Raw genomic sequence first — 26,643 nt, 5'->3', positions numbered from 1 at the left:
TGGTGACCAAATAATTCTGTATCTTTGTTGCAGTGGTTGTTACAGGAATCTCCACTTATGGTAAAATGGCACAGAATTATAGCCACATCATGGGGTGCCTGGATGGCTCAGTGGGTTAAGCCTCTGCCTTCTGCTTGGGTCATGATCTCAGGGTACTGGGATCAAGCCCCACATCGGGCTCTCTGCTCAGCAGGGAGCCTGATTCCCCCTCTTTTTCTCTGCCTGCCTCTCTGCCTACTTGTGATCTCTGTCAAATAAATAAATAAATAAATCTTTTAAAAATTATTTTTAAAAAAAGAATTATACCCACATCGTACTGATGTCAATTTCCCAGTTTTTATATTATACTATAGTTATGTAAGATGTAATCATTGAGGGAAACTTTGTGAGGGGTACATGGGCCCTCTCTGTACTGTGCAACTTCCTTGTAAATCTGTACTTATTTCAAAATGAAAAGTTGTTTTGTTTCGTTTTTAAAGATCGGGGCTATTCTAGATTTAAAGTGTTTAAAGACACAAAGGCAATGGGGAAGCCTTGATTAGATTCTGATGTTAAAACCATAAAAGGCAAATTTGGAGAAATTTGAATATGGATGAGACATTTGATGCTCTTGGATGATATGAAATTATTGTTAATTTTCTTAGATGTCAAAATAATATCATGGTCGTGTAGAAGAATACAAGACGTATGCTGAAGTATTAGGGGAGAAGTGTGATGAAATCTGTCACTTACACTTGAATGGTTCAGAAAACAATGCAGCTCCGTAATAGATCAATAGAGCAAATATAACAAGACAATACCAGTTGCTGAGTCTATGAGAAAGATATATAAATGCTTATTGTACTAGTCTGTCAACATTTCTGTATGTTTGTGAATTTTCATTTTTAAGAAAAGCTGGAGAGAACACATGGAGGAGAGACACAGGATAAAATCAAGTGTAGCAAAATGTTAATGACCATCCAGGTGGCATTTGTTCCCTGTAACTTTTTTCAATTATCCGTACACTTGAAAATTTTCATATTAAAATGTAGAGGTAAAAAACTTGAAGAGAGATGGTCGCAACGCGGTGTCTTCCCCCGGCGTTCCCAACACCCTCTTCTCTGATCGACTTTTCTTTCTTTCCCCACAATGCCATACAATACTATACTACAAATGGAAACCTGTGCAGATATTTGAAGGGAGGTGAGGTTTCTATACTTCCTTCAACCTGATATAACGTTGTTCTGTGTGTTGCTAGATCCCCAAATCCTAGAACAGTGTCTGCACATAGCAAGTGCTAGATGAATGTCTGTTGAATTAGGAATGAATTTCTGCATCCCTAGGACCTAGATTGAGGTCTCGCCTAGAGTAAGTGTGCAACGAATGTTTGTTGAATTGAACTGAGATCTACGTTCTACAGGAGAACTTGGAATAGACCTGTTGTACCAGGATGGTTTAGAGCATGGTTGTTTGAATCAAATAGCCAGAGTCTGCGTCCTAATTTGGTCACTTCCCGCTGTATTAATATCTCTGAGCCTCAATTTCCTGATTGGTAAAATCAAGATAAGCATAGTAGCATCTTGGTACGGGCTTTGTTGGCAAGTAAAGCACTTAGGACTTTGTAAAGGCTCGATAATTGGTAGCTAAGGACAAAACAAGAACAGCAAAAAAGGTAGTCTTCCCTGCATGTCATCCTGCCTCCGGCCCCCAACAGGCTGAGCGGGGGAGGTTAAGGAGATGTCCTTGGACAAATATTCCCAAGTTCTTCTCCAGGTCCCCTGGAATAGTTTCTGTCACTTCAGATCTCTTCTTACCTTTCCTTCCGCCCTGGACTCTCTTTCCTCTTGGCACCCTGAAGCTCTTTCTCCCATCATAACCGTGTAGGAGTAGGGCGAAGGAGACAGGAGCCTGTGGGCCAGGGACGAGAGCTTAGAGCTCTCCTTTCCTCCTGTTCTAGGGTTGAGTTCCTCACTAGTGATGGAAGCAGTTCAAGTGTGAGATTGCGGTCATTTCAGGCCTAGAGGTTGAGAGAACAATAGTCCCGAGGAGGAGGCACTGACAGGAGAGTAGCCACATATGCCGCCCTCTTCCTCGGTCCCCTGTTAAGAAAGATCACCTTCCCCGCCCTGCTCCAACGTCCCTTCGGTCCGTTCTGCTGTTTCAAGTCTTTACTTCTGCTAGCCCCAGCTCAGAGCAAGCCCAGGGACCCATTGAGCATCTCCCTGCAACTCCCTCTTGGAAGTGGGGTGGGGTGGAGTGGGCAGAGGACGGGCTGAAATCGGAAATATGGAGGGCACTAAATCGGGGGCTGAGCTCACCCATGGCCCAAATTCCCCATCCCTGCTTTAGGGTCGGCGGTATCACAGATATCTGGGGAGCTGGGGCTGAGCCTGGGGTCGCCACTGGCTCTGTTCCTTTAAGGAGCCGCTGTTTAGCATTCCTGCCGCTGCCACTGCCGCTGCTTGACTCTGCACGCTGATTGGCTGGAATCAACTGAGAAGGGAGCCAGGGAGAGATGCTCTTGACTCCACTCAGATCCATCCTGGGGACCAGTGCAGGAGCGGTCCTCTCAGCTCCCAGCCTCTGCCCAGGCTCCCGCTTCTTCTTTGCCGCTGGGCCTCGGCCCAGGAGCCACGACGGGCGACACGGAGCCGCCAGTGCTGGAGGGGGAGCCGTGGGTGCGGGGCAGCGTGGGGGCAGAAGCCCCGGGACGCCCGCCCGGCCCCAGGCCCCGTTCCGCCCGAGCACCCCCACGGGTGCCCCCTCCTTCCTGGTCCGAGCAGTGTGAGTGTGCCCGGGAGCCCGGCGGCGGCGGCGGTGTGGAAACCGGCGTGGGCTGGGGGGTCCGGGCGGCGGGGGGCAGTGCCATGCACAAGCACCAGCACTGCTGTAAGTGCCCCGAGTGCTATGAGGTGACCCGCCTGGCTGCCCTGCGGCGCCTGGAGCCTCCTGGCTATGGGGACTGGCAGGTGCCCGACCCCTATGGGCCAGGTGGGGGCAACGGAGCCAGCGCAGGCTATGGGGGCTACAGCTCGCAGACCCTGCCCTCCCAGGCTGGGGCTACCCCCACCCCCCGCACTAAGGCCAAGCTCATCCCCACCGGCCGGGATGTGGGGCCAGTGCCCCCTAAGCCAGTCCCGGGCAAGAGCACCCCCAAACTCAACGGCAGTGGCCCCAGCTGGTGGCCCGAGTGCACCTGTACCAACCGGGACTGGTATGAGCAGGTATGGACCAGCAGTGGCGGGGTTGGGGGGAGGCGGTGGTAGGGAGATGGTGGGGCAATCCAGGGGGGCTGAAGAGTGGGGGCCTAGAGGCCTGGGGGGTGCAGCAGGGGTTCCTGGAGGCTTCGAGCTGGGGGAAACTGAGCCCTAGGGTTTCACCTGGACCAGGAGAGACGGTTGGAAATGTATGCTTCTCTGTGTGTGTCTGTTTGGGGGTCTCCATTTGGGGGGGATTGGGAGGAGCTGTGTGTGTCAGGAGGTGAAGGTATGGCGGAGGGGCACATTTTCCTGTGGGGGACTCGGTTTGTCTCCGTGTGGGGGTTTAGCCGCGTCTCTGTGTCTGGCAGGGGGCGGGAGGTTCTGCGGGGGCTGTGTATGGTGTATGTCTCCACAGGAGGGGAGGAGGGGGCACGGTGTTCTGCGTAGGGGGGACATATGTGTGTATGTGTGTATGTATGTTAAGGTGTGTGGAGGGAGGCACTGGAGCTCCTGTGAATCTATGTCGAGGGGGCCCATGTGTCCGGCTGCCTGAGCTTCATCCCTCCATGCCATGAGTCCCTTTCCGTCCCAGGCCCTTTGTGTGCACATGGACATGTGGGGATGTCTCTCTGAACGTGGAGGTGTCTCTGTAGGCGAGGCTGCAGGGATAGCTGTGTTTGCCTGTGTGTGGGGCTGCGTGTATCTGTGTGAGAGTGTGTGGCTCAAGTGTGTGCATGTGTGTGCCTGTGCGTGCGTGCGCGCGCGCGCGCGTGTGTGTGTGTGTGTGTGTGTGTGGTGTCCCTGGTGAGAGGCGCTTGACAGGCAAGGGAGGGGAGGGGGAGGAGGCAAGAGACATGTCCCAAGCAAGGCTGAGAGGCTGCTGAGAAGGACGGATTCTTTTGTCCCAGCAGCTCTGAAGTGTGTGTGTGCTGGGGTGGGGGGGAGAAACGTAAAGGGTGGGGGGGGGGACTGAAGCAAGCCTCTTTGCTCTAGAGCAGGCATGGTGCCTGGAGGCAAGCAAGGAAGGGACAGGGGCCCTGGTGCAGGACTGGCCCCAGCAGGGCATGGCACCCTTGAGTACCTCCAGATGTGAAAGAACTTGGCCCCCGAGCCCTGACTTGGCAGAGCTCAGGAACCCCTGGGTGCTGGGCACAACTCCGGCTTCCATTCCCAGTCTAAGCTGCCAGCTTAGAAAATGGAAGGAGCATCTGTGGGAGAAGCAGCAAAATGGAGGCTGGGCCAGCAGAGCCAGATCCTTGGCATGCACAGCCGAGGGCCTGTCTGCTTATTTGGCTCTGCAGCCCCCAGGTTAGGGAGAGAGGAGAAGGAGGTTTCGCTGTCGAGGGCAGGTGCTGCCTGCCCCAAGCTGGTGACCGTTCTGGCCGCCTCTGTCCTCCTCTGGGGATAGAATGTGCTCTCACTCAGAAGCAAAGGTGGGGACCTCTTAAGGGAGAGGAGTCCTCAGTTCTGGCCTCCTGTCTGTCCGCGCTCACTGCTTCCTGTGGCCCTTTCCTTGGCTCCTTGCCCTCTCCAGTGAATCCCCCTCTTTCCTTTTCCCCTGTATCCTGGGGCCCTACCCTTGCAAAAACACTCACTCACGCTTATCCTGCTCAACCTGCAGACAGGTGCCAGTCCCAAGACTGGGCCAGTTGGCCAAGGTTTCTCTGCCAGGGCTGAGCCCCAGATGGCCCCCGGCCCTGGGAGCGGGGTCCCCAAGCAGGGCAGTGGGAGGCTGGAGCCTCTGATGCTCGCCAAAGCTGGAGCTGGCCTTGAAGCATGGCTTATCACATGTGGGCACACATGGTACACCAGAGGCATATGAGCGCTGCATGGGTGTCCTTTTGCCTGCATGTCTGTTGCATGTTACTTCAGGCAGCTGTTTTAATTTCGGGGCTCTGAAAAGCTATCGGTTCTTCCCCCGTGGGATCAGGGACCAGAGTGGGGCTGCAGCTGGGGTCCTCCTCCCAACTCCCAGGGCTTCAGGGCATAAAGCCCTGTGGTCAGGCCCTGAAAAGGTGGAGGCATGACTTGCCAGCCTGCCCACCACCCACCTACGCCCCCCCAGCCACCTCCCCTCCAAGCCAAAGCTACAATGGAAGGGAAGCATGCGAAGGAGCCCCCATCTTAGGTTTGCAGCTCCCTTCAGAGGAGTACGCCAGGGGTCGGGAAAGGGGCAATGCAGCCAGAGACAGATGGAGGAGGAGGTACTGGGATACCTGGGGAGAGAGGCAAGGGAGTCCCTCCATTCTCGGGGATGAGGGGAGCAGGTACTACTCATCTGCCACAGTCACATTTTCACTTGACAATAGCCACAAGTATGTCTTGTCTGGGAGGCCAGCTCTGGGGGTTGGTCAGAACAAAGCTTGCTTCCATCCCCTTCCCTTGCCTCCCCTCCCATGGCTGCTGTATACTGAAGGCCAGGGGCTCCACTGCCAGTCCCTCTGTGGGTTATCAGCTTCTCCCTCCTTTGGGGAACCTTGTCCACTCTGCTCCCATCCCACCCCCGGCTTTGCCTCTGACTCCCACCCAGCTCCTACCCTGGCTTTTTCTGCCGGGAAACACAAAGGGTTAGGTATCAAAGGCCCTTGGCAGAAAATGGATTCGGACTTTGACTCCTTCCACCCATTTGAAGAATCAGGTTCCTGGGGACACAGAGGAGATATAGAATGAGGGGGTATTCAGAAGGGTGCTCCTTTCCTTTTCTCATGAGTTCTGCTGGGGAAGGGTGTGAGTGGCCAAAACATCAGTGGCCTTGGCAGCTTTATTTAATCAAAAGAGCACCTGGAGATCCAGGTTCTGACCCTGGCTCTGCCACTAAATGCCAGTGCACTCTGAGGTACAACCTGTGTCCTCCCTGGGCCCCGGTGTCACACCATCTGTCACATGAGGAAGGTTGGACGAGATGGTGTCTGCTGTCCTACCGGTCCTGACATGGTGGGAGTCTGTGATCCCTGAGTCAGGAAGAGCTATGGATCAGAAGGGGAAGAAGTCCCCATCGAGGCCACTGGGTGTGCCCCCATGGATGCTAGGTGTGGCATGGTTTGCCCACTGTGTTCCATTTCCACCAACCCCCTTAGGCTTGCGCTGCAGCCCTCCTAAGTGAACTCCAAGGCCCTGGGGCCCAGCCTCTCAGTGAGTGCAACACTAGCTGGCTGGTCCCAGACAATTGATCTGGGCTAAATGGGTTCAGGGCGGTTATGGCTGAAAGCGAGGGAGGGGTGTGGCCTCCTCAGGGTCAGCCTGTCCCCATCTGTGGCCAAGAGGCATCCTGGGGTCAATTCGGGCTCCTACTCTTTGGGTGGTGGGGGAAGAGCAGGTTGACCAGGAAGGCAGATGGGTGTGGGGGGGTGGTTCGGGAAGCGCTCAGGGAACTGCCCGTGTCTCCCCCTAGGTCAACGGCAGCGATGGCATGTTCAAGTATGAGGAAATAGTACTTGAGCGGGTAAGTCTGCTAGCAGGTCAGGAGGAAAGGGGAGGGGAGGGTTCAGACCAGGAAAGGGAAGTGCCCGGTGTGTACCTCAGTCTCAAGACTTATTGGAGGGAGGCACCTGCATTGAGAGGATAGGAGGTTGTGGGGAGGGAGGAAACAGTGGCCCTGGGAGGCCACGTACTGCATCAATCAATCAACCAGCTCACAAATGTTAATTGACCTTGCTCACTGAGGCCTGGGGAGCTGGGGAGGGGGGCGCTTGGCTGGGGCCTCTGGGCCAGAAAGGTTGCCACAGGCTGGGAAGCTGTATTTTGGCCTGCTGGGGGTTGGGGGGCCTTCTGAGGACTGGAGAACCTGCTTCTAGGGAGTGAGGGGAAGCGGGGGAGATCCAGAACCGTCCCTCTTGCCCTCTGAGTGAGCGGACCATGCCCCTCTGTCCCCTTCTGCAGGGCAATTCGGGCCTGGGCTTCAGCATTGCAGGGGGCATTGACAACCCGCATGTCCCCGATGACCCCGGCATCTTTATCACCAAGATCATTCCTGGTGGAGCTGCCGCCATGGACGGGAGGCTGGGGTGAGGTGGCTCGAAAGCAGGGCTGGGGGTGGCAGGGGCAGGATGAACATGAGGGGAAGAGGGCTGCCCAGCATGCGATGTCCCTTTGGTTAGCTCTCAGAGGGGGCAGGGGAGGGGCGGCAGGGAGGGAAGGAAGGAGAGGTGGGAGAGGGGGTGGAGAGGCAGTGGTGGAGTGTCATGCTTCTCGGGCTTCCTCCTCAGGGTGAATGACTGTGTGCTGAGGGTGAATGAGGTGGACGTGTCGGAGGTGGTGCACAGCCGGGCCGTGGAGGCACTGAAGGAGGCCGGCCCCGTGGTGCGCTTGGTGGTGCGGAGGAGACAGCCCCCACCTGAAACCATCATGGAGGTCAACCTGCTCAAAGGGCCCAAAGGTGCAGCCCTCTACATATCTGTGCTCTGGCCAGAGACTCTGGGTGGCTCTGTAGGACATAGAAGGAGACAGCCTAACTCCTTGCTTGACCTCCCATCTCACTTTCCCTTACTGAGCTCGGGATAGCAGCCTAGTGTCTGGGTTCCCCCAGGGCCGGGGGGGGGGCGGATGGTACAGAGAGGGGAGCTCCCCCTGAACCAGTGGGTTGGCTCTGGTGGGGAGTGGGGTCTGGCATTGACTGAGCTCTCTAATGTCTCCTTGTGGTCCTCTCCCACTCCCATCACTGCCCCTCCCCAGGCCTGGGTTTCAGCATTGCTGGGGGGATTGGCAACCAGCACATCCCAGGAGACAACAGCATCTATATCACCAAGATCATTGAGGGGGGTGCTGCTCAGAAGGACGGACGCCTACAGATCGGGGACCGGCTGCTGGCGGTGAGACAGCCTTTGGGGAGGCCCACATGATAGGGTGGGGTGTGGAGGTGGGGTTCTAGTAGCCTCTCACTCCACCTGAACCTCATTCAGGGGCCAGCATTGTTGGGGAGGTTTCAAGAGCATCATCATCTGATGGGATGCCTGGGTAGCTCAGTTGGTTAGCTTCTGCCTTTGGTTCAGATCATGTCCTAGGGTCTTGGGATTGAGGCCCACTTCGGGCTCTTTGCTCCAGTGGGAAGCCTGCTTCTCCCTCTGCCTCTGCCCCTCCCCCTGCTTTTGTTCCTTCTTGCTGTGTCTCTCTCTGTCAAATAAATAAATAAAATCTTTAAGAATAAATAAATAGATAAAAAAGAGCATCATCGTCTGAGTTGCACACGCTCAGATACCAAGTTCTTTTCATGGCCGGGGCTCCCATACCAGCTCTACTGCTCTCTTAGTGCTTGTCCGCTTCTCACAGCACTGTATGGGGCCTCCATTAGACAGAGCACCATTGAATTTCCCGGAAGCTCCCCGGAGAGGCCCTCCCTTCTCCCAAGTGCCAGTCCTAAGGCCTTTCATCTTCTAGGTGAACAACACCAATCTGCAGGATGTGAGGCACGAGGAAGCCGTGGCTTCACTGAAGAACACGTCTGATATGGTCTACCTAAAGGTGGCCAAGCCGGGCAGCCTCCACCTCAACGACATGTATGCACCCCCTGACTACGCCAGCAGTACGTACCCATCCCCCTTGTCCCCAGCCTGAAGCCCCAGCACCCTGGCTTCTGGAGGGGAAGGAATTCAAACTCCCTGTTCAGAGAGGGAGAGAGAGAGAGACAGAGAGCGATAGTGCTCAGGAGAACTGAATCCAGATCCTCACTCTGTCCCTTGTAGCTGGGTGCCCTTGGACGAGTCCCTTTCCCCTGTCTTCAGTTTTCTCTTCGGCAAAAAGGAGCTAATGATATATGGGCTGCCTTCCTCATAGAACTGCTGCAAGGATCAAATGAGATCATGGACAAGAAAGCCCTTGGAAAACCGTATTAGGCTATAGAGATGTGAGGGATTATTATTAGTCACACCTCTAGTCATGCCTTTCTTTGTAGACTGCTTGACTTTAGCTCTTTCTAAGACTCACAGGAGTGAGCCCAGGATTCAGAAAGGGACTGTGGAGGAGGAACCCAGGGGTGGGGGTGAGGGGGTGGGGAGAGGGGAGGAGAGGCCTGAGGAATCAGCATCCCTCCGTGGCTTTTGTATCTCGGGTGGGGTGTGGGGCACGGTGCTTGATGGGGGGTGAGGTAGGGACCTACAAAGAGTGGTCTCTGAACTTGTCCCTCCTTTTCTTGATTCCAGCTTTTACTGCCTTGGCTGACAACCACATAAGCCATAATTCCAGCCTGGGTTACCTTGGGGCTGTGGAGAGTAAGGTCAGCTACCCTGCTCCTCCTCAGGTTCCCCCTGCCCGTTACTCTCCAATCCCTAGGCACATGCTGGCTGAGGAGGACTTCACCAGGTAACCCCCTCCCCGCCGCCACCCCTTTAGCCTACTTAGGGATGAAGAGGATAGGAATCCGTTTCTGGCTAGCCACGGGTCTCCTTATAGTATGGCCCAGAAGAGGAGAAAGCCCTCATCACTTCTCTTTGGGGTCTGTCCCTCTCTCGGGCCCCTAGGGCCCGAGAGAGGGACAGAAGGAGCTGCAGGGACAAGTTCCACCGTCAGGGGGCGTGCCAAGCGTGTGGCCTCGATCCGAAAGTACCGAGTTAAGGGAGAGAGGGTTGGAGCGCGTAGGGGGCTGAGGAGGTGGAAGCTGTGGGGGTTTCCTTCCCCGAGACAGTCACTGCTGTAGGGCACCCAGCTACAAGGGACGGAGCGAGAAAAGAGCCGTTGAGACGGTGGGGTTGGTGGGACGCTGGGAGGCTGGCGGGCCCCGTGGCCTCCCCGGGGACGGCCCCGCCCCACTCTGGCGGCGGTGGCGGTGGCGGGCCGTGGAACTGGTCCGGCCGGCCAGGGTTCCGGGGGACAGGTTTGCTGCGGGGTGGGGCCTGGGAGGCTGCAGTGGAGCCGGAAGGGTAGGCGGACGGGGTGGGGGACGGGCAGGGAGAGCTGGAGGAACCATGGAGAGGGCACGCATGCTCTCAGGCTCCGGCTTGGCCCTGGGCTTGGGCACGGCCTCCGCCTCGGCCTGGAGGAGGGCTTCGCAGAGGTGGGCCTGGCCGCTCCGCTCCCTGCGGCCTGGAGGGGATGCCAGGTAGGAGGAGAGCAGGGATTTGAGCGAGAGCATCCGAGGCTCAGGGAGGGAGCCTTGCACCCAACACTGGGAGCAACAAAGGAGTCTTGGACCTGGGGCTCTTCTGATGAAAGATGCTTTCAAGTGAAGGCAGTGGGCCGGGGAAAGTGTGCTGAGGGTCGGGTTTTAAGGCTACGCAGGCACGAGCGGCTGTAGCTCTCGCTTGATGACACTGACCATTTCCAGAGGGATGCCTTAGACATAACATGGTTAGTGGCAGTTGGGAGTTTTCATGTGTTAACTCTCTTCTGTCGGGCTCCTCGGCTCCTTCTGGGGACCTGGGGTTTCTATACCTGTCTCCCACATCACCTGGCAAGGGCACATAGTAGTAGTGGGTGACCAAATCTGTCCTTGGGGAAGGTAGGAGGACTCACAGTTGGCGGGTGGAATTTCCAGACCGTGGAGGAGCATGTTTAAAGCAAGTAGGTACATTTTGCGGATGATGAGTGCGATCAACCCCAGGCTGGTTTCCAGCGCCCCTAACTGGTTCCCCTTGTTGTGGCCCAGGTCCATCACGCTGGTGGTAGGATAGGAGAATCTGGGAAGAAAGAGGATGAGGGAATGGGCTCTGAGGTAATGTTCTCCAGACAGGGTAGGGTTGTGTTGAACCGAGAGAGTAAGGGACTGTCCACTGGGAAGCCAACTCCAAGCCCTCAGGAAGAAGGGAGGGAAGAGGAACTGAAACTTGGCAGCTGGCAGAAAATAGCAGCCAAGCAGGTTTCGGGAGAGAAAGGAAGCAACAGGGTATCATACGTAAAGGAACCTACGTCATTCTATGGCAGTATGGGCCTTGTTCTAGGCTGGCCCTCACAGGGACAACAGTTTACATCCACCTTGTCCTTCTGCTTCTTTCCCACCAGAGAGCCCCGCAAGATCATCCTGCACAAGGGCTCCACAGGCCTGGGCTTCAACATCGTAGGAGGAGAGGATGGAGAAGGCATTTTTGTCTCCTTCATCCTGGCAGGAGGCCCAGCTGACCTGAGTGGGGAGCTGCGCAGGGGAGACCGGATCTTATCGGTGAGAAGAAAAAGGAGAGGTGGGACGATGGGAGCCATGCCAATCTAAAAGGGAGGAGGGGAGATCTTGCTTTCTCCAAGAAATGCTTCTTGAGATGGGGGAAGGCTGAGCTGGAGAAAACTGATATTCTCTTTATAGATGACCTTAGGGCGTGCCAGGGACTGAGCCCAGACTTACCCTTGAGGAGGAAATGAATGTGTGTTGGACCTCAACCCTGGTTGGCATTTGAGCCCCACAAAGATAATTATTACACTAAAGATGGCATATTCTTCATGGGCAAGGATAGGATATTGAGAAACACATCTGAGTAGGCTTAGGGATGGGCTACCCATCTCCCTCTCTAACTGCTATGACAGAGGACTGCCTTTCTTGTTGTGGGAATGGCTAATAGCTCCTCTTTTTGGACAGGTGAATGGTGTGAACCTGAGGAATGCAACTCATGAGCAGGCTGCGGCTGCTCTGAAACGGGCTGGCCAGTCCGTCACCATTGTGGCCCAGTACAGACCTGAAGGTAGGAGATGGAAGGTTGGACAAGGATTTGGGGAATTTAGTCCAAAGGGGCGGCTTTTTGCCATCATAGGTACCAAAGCTACTTGATCAGGTCTCTTCCACCCTAGCGCAGTAACCTCTTCCTGTCTTGTTTTCCTTCTGGACAGGGGTAGGTTTGGGGAGCTTTGGAGCATCTATCTGAGGCTGTGCTCAAAGCCTGCCTATCAAGGCTGCAACGCAGCAGAAGACCAGTAGTGGGCAGCAACCTAGGGAAGGCAGCACACAGATTGGGGCGACTGGAAAAAGGGAAGGGGGAAGAGAGGGGAGACACAGGGCTCCGAGGCGAAAAGACGCAAATGTGTGCGGTGGAACGGGAGAAGAGTAACTCTCGGGTAGAAGGACCACAGAGAAGAAAAATAGGATCTCTATCTGGATCCAAACCCCTATGACCCCCACTTCCTTCCTTTAATCAGGGTGACTGAAAGATCCATAAACGCACCGGAAAGGTGATGCCAGTCTGTCGGGACGGGCAGCCGGGAAAGGACCCCCTCCCCCTACGGGGGGCCTTCTTTGTGTTCTCTGGGAGCGGGCCCCTGGCTGGGGCGAAAGGGCGGGGCTGGGTATGCAAATGAAGGCGTTTGATTGGCTGGGGCCGGCCAAGGCCCAGGTGCCGAGGTGAGCGGCTGGATGGCGCGCCCCAGTCAGACGGCCGGCGGGGTGGCCATTGGCGGGCCGAGCGCGGCCTCCAGCCGCACGCCCCGCCCTGTGACCCAGGCGGAGGGCGGCGGGCGCCCCTCCTTCCCCCCCCCCCGTCGCGCGCCTCAGGCGTCTCCTCCTCCCTCCTCCCCTCCCCCTCCCTCCTCCCCTCCTCCTGCGCGCCCCGCTTTGTGTCCGTGGTCTCCCGCGCGGGACGGAGGGGCTGGCCGGAGCTGGCGCTTTCTCGGCACTAGACCTGGACTCCAACCCGGCGCCAGGTGAGGTGGGGCGGACGAGGGTCAGGCCCCCTCGCAGTCCCCCCTGGCCTCTCTACGGTTCTGTTCTCAAACTCTCTCTTTTCCAACACTGCGCCCCCAACTCCTCTGCGCTCTCCCCGGAATCCCTTCGCCTCACGCCCCCAGCCCCGTGCGCTGCGCTGCTTGGGAGCCCCTCCTGAGCGCCCCTCCTGAGAGCCCCTCTCGGCCCCAGGAGAGCGCCGCCCGGGGCTGAGCGCCGGCTCTCCCGCCACGGGGCCCTGGGTGGTCTCCCCCTCTTTGCCATCAACTCTTCCCACTCACGAACCGGGCCCCTTTTCGCCCCAGGACCTCTGCCCTCTCCTCGGCCTCCTGCCCCCCGGCCGCTGTGTCCCCGCAGCTCCCTAATCCCTGTCCTCAGAGGAATTTTCTAACCGTCCCCCTCCCCCACACGCATTGGTCCGCCAAACCTGGCTACCTCGGGGAACCCCCGAGGCTGGCTTGGTAGTCTCGGGACCCCACCCCCATCCCCGCTTTTGTTTGTGAGGGTTTTCAGAACGCTCCCGACTCGTGTGGCTTCCCCCTCCTCTTTGTAAGCCCGGCCTTTGTCCCTTGGGGCCGCAGTGCCTGGACTCCTTGGACACCTAGGCCCCGGGGGCCGGTTACTAAGGTGGAGGAAGGGACCTGTACCCGGCAGGTGCTCTGGTTCCGTGATGAGGAGAGGCCGGGAGCCCCTTCGCCGAGCTGTGAGGGATCTAAAGCGCCTACCTTTGTCCTTTCCACCCCCCCCCCCCCCCCCCGCAACTTGTTCAGTGCCTTTAGGGAGGGCCTGAAGGGGAAGAAGAGAGGGGCCTGCCACCTTCTTCTCTAGGCTTCTGTGATGGGGCAGAAGTGTGGGAAGGTAACTAACAGGAGGACTTGTTGGTCCCGGGTCAAGGGAAAGAGGGATGCAAATGGACACTTTCAGTCCATTTTCTCTCCATGTTTTGGTGTTCAGTTAAGGACAAGAAAGACACCTTAGGGTTATTGGCTGGTTGTTTGTGTTTTTGTTTTTGTTTTTGTTTTTTTAATTTCTGCGTGTGCTCTTTGCTTCTCAGTGGAGAGCTACCCATCTGATTTTTATTAGCAACCAGTATTTATCATGTCATGCCCACAACTTAGACAACGGTAGGTTCTGCAAAGAAAATGATTTCTCTTGCATATTTGAGTGTGTGTGTGTGTGTGTGTCTCGGAGAAATTGATGAGTTTCTTTCGGTTTTGCTCTGTGATGTTGGGCATGTGGAAACAATACTGTGAATTTATCTGGTGGTAGGATGTTGGAAACTGGTGACTACATATTTCTGTGAGTTTTATTGGGAGAATATAACTGGTTCACCTAAAAGGCTACATACAAGTTGTCCAGGATAAAGGGATTCATTGCTTCCAACATGTATTGCTCTCTGAGCATATTTCTGAGAGTTTATAATGTATGTTGAGGTGCTGTCTTATGTCAGGTCTCTCTACCACTGGCTGAACAAAGCCTCTCTTAGGATTTAGTTGAACCACTGTTGGTAAGGCTCTGCCACTCCAGTCTTTCTTCTTTCTTTGCTTTGGTAAATCCAGCAGGGCCCCAACATGCAAAAAGCTTTTTTTGTTGTTGTTCCTTTCAAAAATGACCCCTCAGAGACAGGTTTAGAGGGACTACCAAGCATTTGGTGTTGGGCTCTGAATTTTCTTTGATAAAGTGATGATAGCTTTTAAAAATAAGGACCCCATGTTGATCATTTTATGAATATATTAAATACTGTTCTTGGGAAAATTGTATTACATGGCCATTTACAAAATGAATAATCCAAATATATGTCTGCTGGCCAAAATGGCAGAGACTTTGCATGTTATGGACCACATAAGTGTTCATTATTTGTGTTATTTTCACATAGAATGTGGGATCTGGAAAGGTTTTCGTACTCCAACCGGTCTTTGTGCAAACCGGAACAGCGACAGGAGAGCAAGGACGTGACTTGCCTAAGGCCATGAAGGGAAAGTTGCTCTGTGGGGGCGGGGAGGGGGTATCAGCAATTGGTTTAGGTCTGAGGTCCACCAGTGGGGAAAAACCGTACTTGGGAATACCTGAGAGACCCAAGACCTACTTGGAGTGGAAGAACAACAACAGGAAAGGAACTGGGGAAATAAGAGAGACTAGGGAAAGAAAGATGTATGGGCAGGGGTAGATTAGTGGCCAGAGTGGCCACTGAGCTCCATTGCCAAGCCAGTGCAGTCTTTGGCTAGGTGCCATTTAGCATGAGAGCTTAAAAAATAGCTCTGACTAATTAGAACGATCAGAGTAAGAATAATTTTTTCTTTCTTTTTAATGGCTTAATTGAGATACAATGCGCCCATTTAGGTGTACAATTCATTGATTTTTAGTGTATCCACAAAGTTGTATATCCAGAGTCACAGTCAATTTTAGAACAGTTTCATTACCCCTCCCCTTTTAAAGATTTTATTTATTGATTTGACACCCTTTTAATACACAGAGAGGGTTTAAGCATTGGAAGTGTGTTAAGTGTAGGACAGTTGCTTCCTAGTGTATCTCCCCTGAGCACTTAGCGGCTGGATGGCAACTTGATGGGAATGCTTTAACCTTGGGATTCTTTCATATATCTGGTTTATTCAGTGTGGGTTAAACACATAATGAAGATTAAAAACCATGTCTGTCTATTTGAACTTTGTATTGTGCCTAGCACAAGTATTTTTACAATGAAGCTTTGGAAAATATTAAAATAGAAATAGAAGTGCTAAATGGTAAGGTACCACAGTGAGAGATGCTATGTAATAGTTTCACTCTTGATTGCTCCAAACTGTTGTGGACACAGCAATCCTACCTATTAGCTAAAAATAGCATGATGTTCTTGGGCATGTATAATCCTGCTTAAAATTCAAATTGAAAATTTAAACAACTGGCTCTTGGCAAAGACTCTCTCCCAGTCTATTCTAAAATGAAAAATATTTTTCTTTGATTTGTGAAATTGCTCCACCAAGGGAAGTAAGGGCGTCACGTTATAACATTTTAATTTAGAAAGTATCTCCTACATTTTCCCCCCTAGTTACTTTGTTTCAGCCTCTGTTTATAAGCTGAGCTAGTATTTTTCTGGAAAGCCCTTTTGTTTTTAGAGTAAAACCTGAGCCCCAAATGAGGAGGTAAGCCAGAAATTGGTCACAAAGGTAGCTAAACTGGGAATTGCTCATTTATGACCAGAAATTTTCACCTGGCATGTAAATCCAGACAGGCTGAGGGGAAGGGAATGAGAGAGAATCTGTTTTCCATACTTATTTTAAAGTGCTGAATAAGCACACTTTCCCCATGGAAATGCCTTTGGATGAGACCTGAAAGAATTAAGGATCAGTGATGATAATAACTGGAAAGCATAAAAGTAACATCGTTCCCATAACATTTATTAACCGTCCCATCTCCTCTGTTGGAGAATTGAAGATGTAACCATAGCTGTTACCATATCAGCATGATCTCTCTTGAGAGCACAGAGGTGAAGGTTAAGGCAAAGAATTCAACTCCTGAAGTTGCTTTTGCTATCCTAAAAGAAGACTGATATAGGGAAGGCAGAAAATGAAGTGCTGTTAACAGCATTTCTGCACTGAACAGTTTAAAGGCAGCTCGTTTTGTATTCATGCTCGTGTCCCCACCACGTAGACTAGAGCCTGTCCCATGGTTTGTTCTACTGAATTATTATCTCTATGTTCCAGAAGGTTTTGTGAGCATCAATCTTCAGAATATCCCTGTAGGATAGGTGTTATCATCCCCATTTTACAGATGAGGAAAGTGAGGGTCAGAGAGGGTAAGTGATTTGCTCAAGGCCCCACAGCCAGTATAGAGCAAAGTCAAAGTTCAAAGTCAGATTTCCTGAGAACTTCAGGTCCAGGGCTTTTGCCTCTAGGACACAACTACCTCCCATCACAGCAGAGAAGCTGTGAGGCCCCTCTTCCAATGCAGATACATCTAGACTCTGAGTGCTAGAAGCTGTTAACAAGTGGGGTAAAACCAACTGCCAAATGTCAGTTTTTTAGTCTTGATGGCCCCAAACTCCTATACCGAAGGAGGAAGTAGCCAGGGAGTAGAGGGGCTGCTGGAAGCCTGAGGGAGACCTACAGATTCCTACAAAAAGAAAGTTGGCTTTGGAAGACTACTATAGAATGATATTGTGGGGGAACTCAGGGAGAAGGAAAAGATGGGAGCTGCTTTGCTTTGACTATAATAGCAAATGTGTGCAGGCTTAAGAATATTTATTCAGGGGCGCCTGGATGGCTCAGTGGGTTAAGCCTCTGTCTTCGGCTCAGGTCATGATCTCAGGGTCCTGGGATCGAGCCCCACATCGGGCTGTCTGCTCAGCAGGGAGCCTGCTTCCCCCGCTCTCTGCCTGCCTCTCTGCCTACTTATGACCTCTGTCAAATAAATAAATAAATAAAATATTTTTTAAAAAAGAATATTAATTCAGTAAGTAGGCATTTCTCATTTCTTCAAGTGAAATGGAGTATTTATCATTCATTTTTTAATGACCTTATCGTTTGCTCACTTAAGAGTACAATTCAGTAGTGCTTAGAATGTTCACAGAGTTGTGCAGCCATCACCACAATCAATTTTACATTTTCACCAACCCAGAAAGAAATCTGTACCCTTTAGGTATAATCACCCCCCTGCCCAAACTTCCCATCCCCCTGAATACTAGGCAACCACTAATCTACTTCCTGTCTTTTATGGATTTGCCTATTCTGGACATTTCATATAACTGGATTCATATACTGTATGGTCTTCTGAGATTGGCTACTTTCACTTAACATAGTGTTTTCAAGGTTCCTGCATGTTGTAGCATGTACCAGGCCTTCATTTATTTTTCTGACCAAATAATATTCTATTATATACATACAACATATTTTCTTTATCCATTTAACAGTTGACGGATATTGGGTTGTTTCCACTTTGAGTCAATTGTGAATAATGCTCTATGAGCATCCATATGCAAATTTTTGCATGGACATGTGTTTACATTTCTTCTGGGTATGTATACTTACTGCTTCATATGGCAGCTCTGTGTTTAACCTTTGGAGGAATGGCTAGGCTGTCTTCCATCGCAGCTACACCAACCTCACATTCTCACCAGCAGTGAGGGCTCCACTTTCTCTACATCCTCACCAACCCTTATTAGTGTCAGTCTTTTTGATTCTAGCCATCCTGGTGAGTCTGAAATATTTTGGGGTTTTCATTTGCATTCCCCCAGCAGCTGGTGACATTGAGCATCTTTTCATGTGCTTATTGTTTACCATTCATTTTTGTTTTGCTCCAGCCCCTGATTCGATTCTCACCCTATTTCTTTTCTAAATTGACTGGAGACCAGAGCAGGCCAACTATGTTATTAATCAGGTGATAGAAAGGAACCGGAGGATAAGGGACTACCTTTCACTCTTATCGCTGAGTGCTGGAGGGGCTGAATGCTTTGGTGTAGATAATTTTAGTTAGGAATGCTGACCTGATAAGTGATAGGGCCCAACCCCCCCAAAAAACAGAAAAAAAAACACAGCTTATTCACATACCCAACAGTTCATTCATTTAAAGCATATAGTTCAGTGTGTTTTAGAATGTTCAGAGTGGTACAACTGACACCACAATTAAGTTTAGAACATTTTCCTCAGCCCTGAAAGGAGCCTGTCTCATTAGCAGTCACTCCCCATTTCCTCCAACTTCTCCCCTCCCCTAGTCCTAGGCAACCACTAATCTACTTTCTGTTTCTATAAAGTTACGTTTTTTGGCCGGTTCATATAAATGGAATCATACCATATTGTAGTCTTTTGTGTCTGCTGCCTTTCATTTAGCATAATGCTCTCTAAGTTCATCCATGTTGTAGCATGTATCAGTACTTCATTCCTTTTTCATGGGTGAATAACATTCCACCCCATGGCTTTATTACATTTTGTTTATGTACTCATCACCTTATGAACATTTGAGTTTCTGCCTTTTGACTATTACAAATACTCTTGTGAACATTCATAGACGAGTTTTTGTGTGGTCCTGTTTTCAACTTTCTTGGAGATAACATACATACACACACATCCCTAGAAATGGAATTGCTGGGTCATAAGGTAACTTAACATTTAACATTTTGGAGGAACTGCCAAACTTTTTCCCAAAGTGACCCTTTTAGGCCAGCCCTAAAGTTTATAAACTTAGGAGAGAAACTTAGAAGAGAAAAAAATATTAGCTTTATTTCCAGTTTTGCCTACTGGGCTGAACTTTATATATAGATGGTTTATGCTGGGGTTTTCTGTCTTCCATGTAGCCCAGGGACATGGTAGCTACAGTTGGCAAAGCATTCTGCACCTTGCCAGGCAGGTCCTTTCTTTTCCTTGTTAGATGGTTTGAGACAAAATCTTATAAAACATCAGTTTTCCTGATAGGATAGAATGACTATAATAATATATAGGAATGAGAATGAATTACTTACTTAGTTACAGCTCTTTGAGATTTCCTTTTAATTCGGTGTATTGCTTGTTGAAATCTTGACCCTGTTATTTACAGTTGATTTGTTTGAAGTTTTAGCCTTATATTCTATAATAGGGAAATTGTTTTATTCTTTTAAAGAGAAATAGGAGAAGTTGAATAATTTGGGCCTGTCACGGTCACTGAACAAGTACCGTTTTTGCTTACCTACGTTAGGAATATATATAAAAATAATGTGTGTGTGTGTGTGTGTGTGTGTGTGTAGTGTATATGTGTGTGTATGTGTATAAATGTTAAGTCATTAATCCTATGGGAATCATCTTGGAGGAGGAGCCAAGGCCCTGGATTCTAGTTCTTTATCTTTTGGGGGGGTGCAGATGGGGGGATCTTCCCTAAGCATGGAGCCTGATGTGGGGCTCGATCTCACAACCCTGAGATAATGACCTGAGCTGAAATCAAGAGCTGGGTGCTTAACCACCTGAGCCCACCCGGGTGTCCTAATTCCCACTTTATCTTTAAGTTAGCTGAGTGATCTTATACTAATCAATCTCTTTGGGCCTCAGTTTCTGATCTGTAAAATGAGGGGAGTGTGCAAAATGATCTCTAATGTTTCTTCTACCTCAAATTTTGTGTCAGATAAATGGAATTGAGTCGAAAATTCAATTTACAGTTCTATTTGTACCTAGACTATTATTGAATCACAAAATCTTGAGCTAATAACTGTCTTGCTTTAATAAGGGTCTTGTGTTCCCCTCTTCTTTCCTGTGATAAGGCTTTCATTCTCTTGAAATGGACCTTTGTTTACTTTTCACTGAATCAAGATATCATTGGCTATCTTTAAAAAAAAAAAAAACAAAGGCCCTAGAGATTTGGGGATTTTTCCACTTGATGAAATTAAGTGATAAAAATTTGAATAGACCCAAAGAAGAAAACTAATATATTTTGTATAAATGTATACATTAAGGGTCTGGTTTACATACATGCTCTTTCGATTTTCACAAAGGAGGAAGAATTTTGCAAACCTTGGCTTAAATTCCAGACTAGATTTATTTTTTTAAAGATTTATTTAGGGGCACCTGAGTGACTCAGTTGGTTAAGCAACTGCCTTTGGCTCAGGTGTGATCCCTGTGTCCTGGAATCCAGATCGAGCCCTCCATTGGGCTCCCTGCTCCATGGGGAAGCCTGCTTCTCCGTCTGCCTTTGGTCCACTCTTGGATAAAATGGTGAGGTGATAATAGTAATAATATGTCTAAGGGTATTTGTCTGCAACTGATTGAATGATCAATCCCAAAGGAAAACGATGAATGAGCCAGGAGCAGTGTGGAGGGGAGTTTGTAGTGGATGTGTAGGTCCTGGCTTTGTTCTAGGGCCTGTCCTATTCAGTCTGCCTCCCCCTCTCTTCAAATTATATTTATTTTTGTATTATATTTAGATTTATAACAAATTGGAAAATACAGAGAAACACAAAGTAAAAAAAAAAATCAGATCTGTAAAACTACCTCCAGAAATAACCAGTTTGTGTCTGTATGTGTATGTATGTGTTGGGTGTTATTTCCCTCCAAACTTTTATATATCATATTATATGTATGTATCTCTTTCAAGACTAGAATCATTGATTTAAAGAGTTTTGTATCCTTTCTTTTAACTTGCTGTATGTCATGAATATCAAACTAAAATGGTTTCTAGTAGTTAAATAATATTTCATCATGTGTATGCTCTAATTCATGTGACTGTTCCCTTTTTTGGTGGACGTTAGGTTACTTCCAGTTTTTTATCTTGTAAATAACACTGATGGATATCCTTGTATGAGGCTTTTTTTGTGAATCTGATATTGCTTCTTCAGAACGAATTCCTTGGTATGGAATTATTGGCCCAAAGAGTATGAACATGTTTAAGACTTGATGTATTTTGCCAAATTGGTCTCCACCTCCACAGTATAGAGGGTGTGTAGTTTGAGATCTTGCTAAACATGGAGCACTATTTTTTTTTAATCTCTATAAATTTGACAGGTAAAAAGTGTTATTTGACTCATATTTTAATTTTTATTTCTTTTTTTAATAACAGTTGAACATGCGTGTGTGTGTGCATGTATATGTTGACTGTCATTTTGTGTGTGTGTGAATTGCCTGTTCATACCTTTTGTCCATTTCCCTATTGAGGTATGTTCATAAGTTCTTATTGATGTGTAAAAGCTTAAAGGTAGTTAGAATATTAATTCTTTGTCACGTATATTAAAGATTTTTCCCAGTTTGTAGTTTTTTTACTTTATTTTGATGTACAGATATTTTATGTTTTTATGTAGTCAAGTCTGTCAGTGTGCTCTTTTGTGCCTTTAACAAGTAAATGTTCACTTTTGTTTTATTCTAGTTATTTAATATTTTTAAAAAGATTTTATTAATTTATTTGACAGGCAGAGATCACAAGTAGGCAGAGGCAGGCAGAGAGAAGAGAGGGGGAAGCAGGCTCCCCACTGAACAGAGAGCCTGATGTGGGGGTCGATCCCAGGACCCTGAGATCATGACCCAAGCCAAAGGCAGAGGCTTAACCCACTGAGCCACCCAGGCACCCCTAGTTATTTAATGATTTTTGTTTTCACACTTGAAACTTAAACCTGCCTGGAATTCACTTTTTTTCTTTTTTAAAGAATTTATTTATTTGACAGAGAGATCACAAGTAGGCAGAGAGGCAGGCAGAGAGAGAGAGGAAATCAGGCTCCCTGCTGAGCAGAGAGCCCGATGTGGGGCTTGATCCTAGGACCCTGGGATCATGACCTGAGCTGAAGGCAGAGGCTTTAACCCACTGAGCCACCCAGGCGCCCCTTCCCTACTGTTTTGAAGTGCCACCTTTATTACACACACAGACACACACATACACAATTTGGATTTTGGTATCTTATTCTGTTCTATGATATTTTACTCTGGGATTATCCATTACTGAAAAATGACCACAGATGACCACAGTAACAGGAAGAATCTTTCTCTAGGTCTTATTTTCTGGGTTCCTCCCACAGAAACTTGACTCAAAAGATGCAGTCGAAACCCCAGTAAAGATTGTCAGTAGATTTGTGATCCTGTCAGAGGGACTACTGTAAAGAACATTTTGCTCTAGACTCTCAGTCGACCTGGTAAAAAGTAGAAATCAGTTACATTAACTCAAGTTAGAAAGCTTAGTTGTAAAATGTTGTATTTCAATCACTATGTTGCAGCATCTCTGTTAAGTGGAAGAGATTGTTAGGAACAAGATTGCCCGCTGCTTTGAGAGCAGGGAAAGGTATATTTTGTCTTCATTCTCATGTTTTCTGGATGAGCTGTTTTGTCTTGGGGTGCTTCTTGTATACAGTTTGGCTTATGGATTGAAGGAGCTAAAGGCTTTGTTAATCCCGCATTTGTTTTTTTTGTTTGTTTGTTGTTGTTTTTAAAGATTTTATCTATTTTTTTAAGATTTTATTTATTTATTTGTCAGAGAGAGAGGGAGAGAGAGCGAGCACAGGCAGACAGAATAGCAGGCAGAGGCAGAGGGAGAAGAAGGCTCCCTGCCGAGCAAGGAGCCCGAAGTGGGACTCGATCCCAGACGTTGGGATCATGACCTGAGCCGAAGGCAGCTGCTTAACCAACTGAGCCACCCAGGCGTCCCTAAAGATTTTATCTATTTACTTGACAGATCACAAGCAGGCAGAGAGGCAGGCAGAGAGAGAGAGGAGGAAGCAGGCTCCCTGCCAAGCAGAGAGCCCGATGCGGGGCTTGATCCTAGGACCCCGAGATCACAACCCAAGCGGAAGGCAGAGGCTCTAACCCACTGAGCCACCTAGGCGCCCCTAATCCCGCATTTAAATGTGCTACATGAAGTTCCTTTGAAACAGAAAAGGTCCTAGTTGAGGTTTTTACCCTGATCTCTTGGATCATCTGGGATAAGTGAGAAGGACCAATGGTAAGGTCCTGTGAATAACTTTTTCTTTGCCTGATGTGAAATCAAAGCGTTTATCACTCTACGCATTTCAGACCAGGCGGCTGAATGTCATGAAACCTTTATATACTATAGCACTTTGGCTAAGTAGCTCTTCTTGCAACCTCGGTAAGCTCTTTGGGGGACAGAAACATCCAGTCAATAGGTATAAACTGGAATCTTTTATGGCATGCTAATCTGGCATGTCTTGTTTTCTGTTTTATTTCCAGTGTCAGGATGCTATCCAGAACCCTGGCTATGTGTGTGTGTATATGGCTGAGGAAGCACATTGCGGCGATGCAGGGACCAGAACAATGACACTGAGGTTTCTGTTCTGGGTTAGTCATAGTTCTGGGCCCATTGTTCTAAAAGTAGAGCTGAAATTACTTTTCTTCAAGCAATATTTGCTCATATTGAGGCCTGTTTGCCACTTTTCTGCCCTCTCACATAGCCTTAAGAATTTTTTTTAAAGATTTTATTTATTGGGGCGCCTGGGTGGCTCAGTGGGTTAAGCCGCTGCCTTCGGCTCAGGTCATGATCTCAGGGTCCTGGGATCGAGTCCCACATCGGGCTCTCTGCTCAGCGAGAAGCCTGCTTCCCTCTCTCTCTCTCTCTGCCTGCCTCTCCGTCTACTTGTGATCTCTCTCTGTCAAATAAATAAATTAAAAAAAAAAAAGATTTTATTTATTTATTTGACAGAGAGAGATCACAAGCAGGCAGAGAGGCAGGTAGAGAGAGAGGAGGAAGCAGGCTCCCTGGTGAGCAGAGAGCCTGATGCGGGGATGCGGGGCTCCATCCCAGGACCCTGAGATCATGACCTGAGCCGAAGGCAGCGGCTTAACCCACTGAGCCACCCAGGCGCCCCAAGAATTTTTTTTTTTTTTTTGCAATTTCTACCCATTGATTTGATACTATTTTTTGACCCAGAGAATTTAGGATTATTTGCAGATGTGAAGATTTCCCCCTTGTGGCTCATATTTAAAAATTAAAATTAGACTAGTCCTAGGTTTGATTCCTTGTGGGCCTCATTGATTTGGTCATAAAATCATAATTTTGTCAAAATTAGAAGGGACCTGAGGAACTGTCTAGTTTTAGAGGTCTTAGATTCTTTAAATAGTAGGCCCCATAATTAAAAACTAATGCAAGTAATAAACTTCATATTATTTTTCTAGAGACCAGTTTGTGATTCCTAGAAACATGCTGTTTGGCTATTCATATACTTACCTCCACAAACAGAGATCTTTTTTTTTTTTAAGATTATTTATTTATTGGGGCGCCTGGGTGGCTTAGTGGGTTAAGCCTCTGCCTTCGGCTCAGGTCATGATCTCAGGGTCCTGGGATCAAGCCCCGCATCCGGCTCTCTGCTCAGCAGGGAGCCTGCTTCCCTTCCTCTCTCTCTGCCTGCCTCTCTGCCTACTTGTGATCTCTGTCTGTCAAATAAATAAATAAAATCTTTAAAAAAAAAAGATTATTTATTTATTTATTTATTTATTTGACAGAGAGAGAGAGAGAGAGAGACAGTGAGAGAGGGAACCACAAGCAAGGGGAATGGGAGAGGGATTTGAGAGCAAAGTCTTATTAGAGGGGAGATGGATTTGGAGGCTTGGATGTGTGTCCAGTTCATATTAGTGAACATCGTAGTTTCAGCCCTCGTTGATGCTTTATTAGGCTCTTAAGTAGATCCTGAAACCTCTGACATGTCAGTGTTTTGCATAAATGGTTTGTGGTTTTGTTGGTCAGTTTTTAGTATTTTGGGGTGGGTGGAAAGGGAAAGTTTTGTATTTTTTCTTAATTAGTTCCTGAGGAGCCAGAACTTGAGAATTAAGAGTCCAGGTTTGTCCTGTCAGATCTTTATCATGAATTAACACATTCAATAAAAGTTTGTTGACTCAACAAGGTGCTGATTGCCAAACTTCGAGAAGGAAAAAAAAAAACCACATCAAGGAGCTTATAATTTTGTAAAGGAAATGATATCACCACAAATTCTGGGCACGAGATTTTTAAAAGGGAGAAGTAGTACAGGGTCTGGAAACCATGTTAGGTGAAGAATACTTAAGAAAGTAACAATATTTAGCCTGGAGAAGGGATAGCTTATTTTGAGGACATGATGACTATTCTCTGTTTGGGCTGATATTATCCCACTTTTTCCTGGTCTCTCAGAAAAAACTCATAAGTTGCTTTTGATCCCTTCATCCAATCAGATGTCAAATTTTATCTCTTCTGGTTCCAACATATTTCTTGATTCTTGTCCCTTTTTTTGTATTTTCAGTTGCCCCCCTGCTGTGTCAGGCCTTTCAAGTCATTGTCTCTACCAGTAGAAGAGGTTCTTGGTCTCTGTTATCTTTCTCTCTGTCCTCCATTCTATATTACATTCCCAGAACAATTTTCCCCCAAAACCTAGCTCTGATTGTATCACGTCCCTATTTAAACATTTAACAGTGGTTCCCCTAGCCTAACAAGAAAGGCTTATCTCAAACTCTTACAATCTGGTCCCTAAACCTCCATCACCGCTGCCTTCCCCTGTCCACACTCTACCTTCTATTCAGACTTATTCAGTATTCTTGGAACCTGCTCCAGACTTTCCCAGTTCTTTGGCCTTCTTTAAACTGTTCCTTCATACTGTTCTGAAGAAGAGATCCATCATGTTTTATATGTTGTTTTAAACACCAAAATTAGGACCAGCTGGCAAAAGAGATGGCCCTTAAACCAAGAATTTTCTCTTGAATAGTGTTGTCTATTTATTAGACTTATATTAGACTAAATAATGAAGGAATAGGGGCACCTGTGTGGCTCAGTGGGTTAAAGCCTCTGCTTTCGGCTCAGGTCATGATCCCAGGGTCCTGGGATCGAGCTCCGAATCGGGCTCTCTGCTCGGCAGGGAGCCTGCTTTCCTTCCTCTCTGCCTGCCTCTCTGCCTACTTGTGATCTCTGTCTGTCAAATAAATTTAAAAAAAATGTTTTTAAAAAAATAATGAAGGAATAGAGAGTTTCCCAACATTGGACATATTTGAGCAGAGGCTGAGGGGTGGCTGGTTTGAGATGTAAAAGCGGGAGCTACTTATACTGTGGGCTGTAGGGGCTAGACAAAAAGAGGAAGAAGCATGGTCCTCTGCTGCTAAACTTAAAATTACATGTGAGGCACCAACCACATTTTATCTCCCCTCAGTAGCCCACATGATACACACACACACACACACCCGGATCAAGTCATTCCTTTACTTAAAATCTTTCAGTAACTTCTTTCCATCACTCAGGATAGTCAAGAGAAAGTGAAGAGGCAAAAAATCACTAAGGCAACAACAATGAAGTTAGAAAGAAAGCGGTGGATTGAGGAAGCAATTAGAAACAAATATCAGCAAAACTTGAGGAAACACTAGTTGTGTGCAGAGGAAAGGGGGTTTTGTTTATAGTAACAGGGAGGTCATCAAGTAGGGGGAGGCAGAGTGGTCAAGTCTAGAGGTAGATATTTCCAGAGTGTCTCTATACGGCATCATATAGGTGGTAGGACAA

At 48.7% G+C, this 26,643-nt stretch overlaps 1 protein-coding gene across 6 annotated transcripts in view; it reads left to right on the top strand.

Moving 5' to 3' along the window:
• Positions 1-2,518: 2,518 nt before the first annotated feature.
• Positions 2,519-26,643, top strand: part of DLG3 (discs large MAGUK scaffold protein 3) — a 56,575-nt gene continuing 32,450 nt past the window's right edge. For 2 of the 6 annotated variants that reach the window (XM_047714901.1, XM_047714900.1), the window contains exons 1-9: positions 2,519-3,203; positions 6,571-6,621; positions 7,059-7,183; positions 7,385-7,554; positions 7,851-7,987; positions 8,553-8,697; positions 9,314-9,473; positions 11,109-11,265; positions 11,674-11,776. In XM_047714901.1, coding sequence (XP_047570857.1) covers positions 2,847-3,203; positions 6,571-6,621; positions 7,059-7,183; positions 7,385-7,554; positions 7,851-7,987; positions 8,553-8,697; positions 9,314-9,473; positions 11,109-11,265; positions 11,674-11,776 — 1,405 coding nt within the window. In that variant the 5' untranslated portion in view covers positions 2,519-2,846. Of the gene's footprint in view, positions 3,204-6,570; positions 6,622-7,058; positions 7,184-7,384; positions 7,555-7,850; positions 7,988-8,552; positions 8,698-9,313; positions 9,474-9,869; positions 9,985-10,026; positions 10,210-11,108; positions 11,266-11,673; positions 11,777-12,539; positions 12,729-26,643 lie in introns of those variants that run through there. The other 4 variants (XM_047714899.1, XM_047714904.1, XM_047714902.1 and 1 more) reach the window with 4 other exon arrangements.

This window comes from Lutra lutra, chromosome X (genome assembly GCF_902655055.1).
Source record: "Lutra lutra chromosome X, mLutLut1.2, whole genome shotgun sequence".
NCBI lineage: Eukaryota > Metazoa > Chordata > Mammalia > Carnivora > Mustelidae > Lutra > Lutra lutra.
Note: the sequence above shows the minus strand (reverse complement) of the source record. Positions and strands in the feature narration are given on the sequence as shown.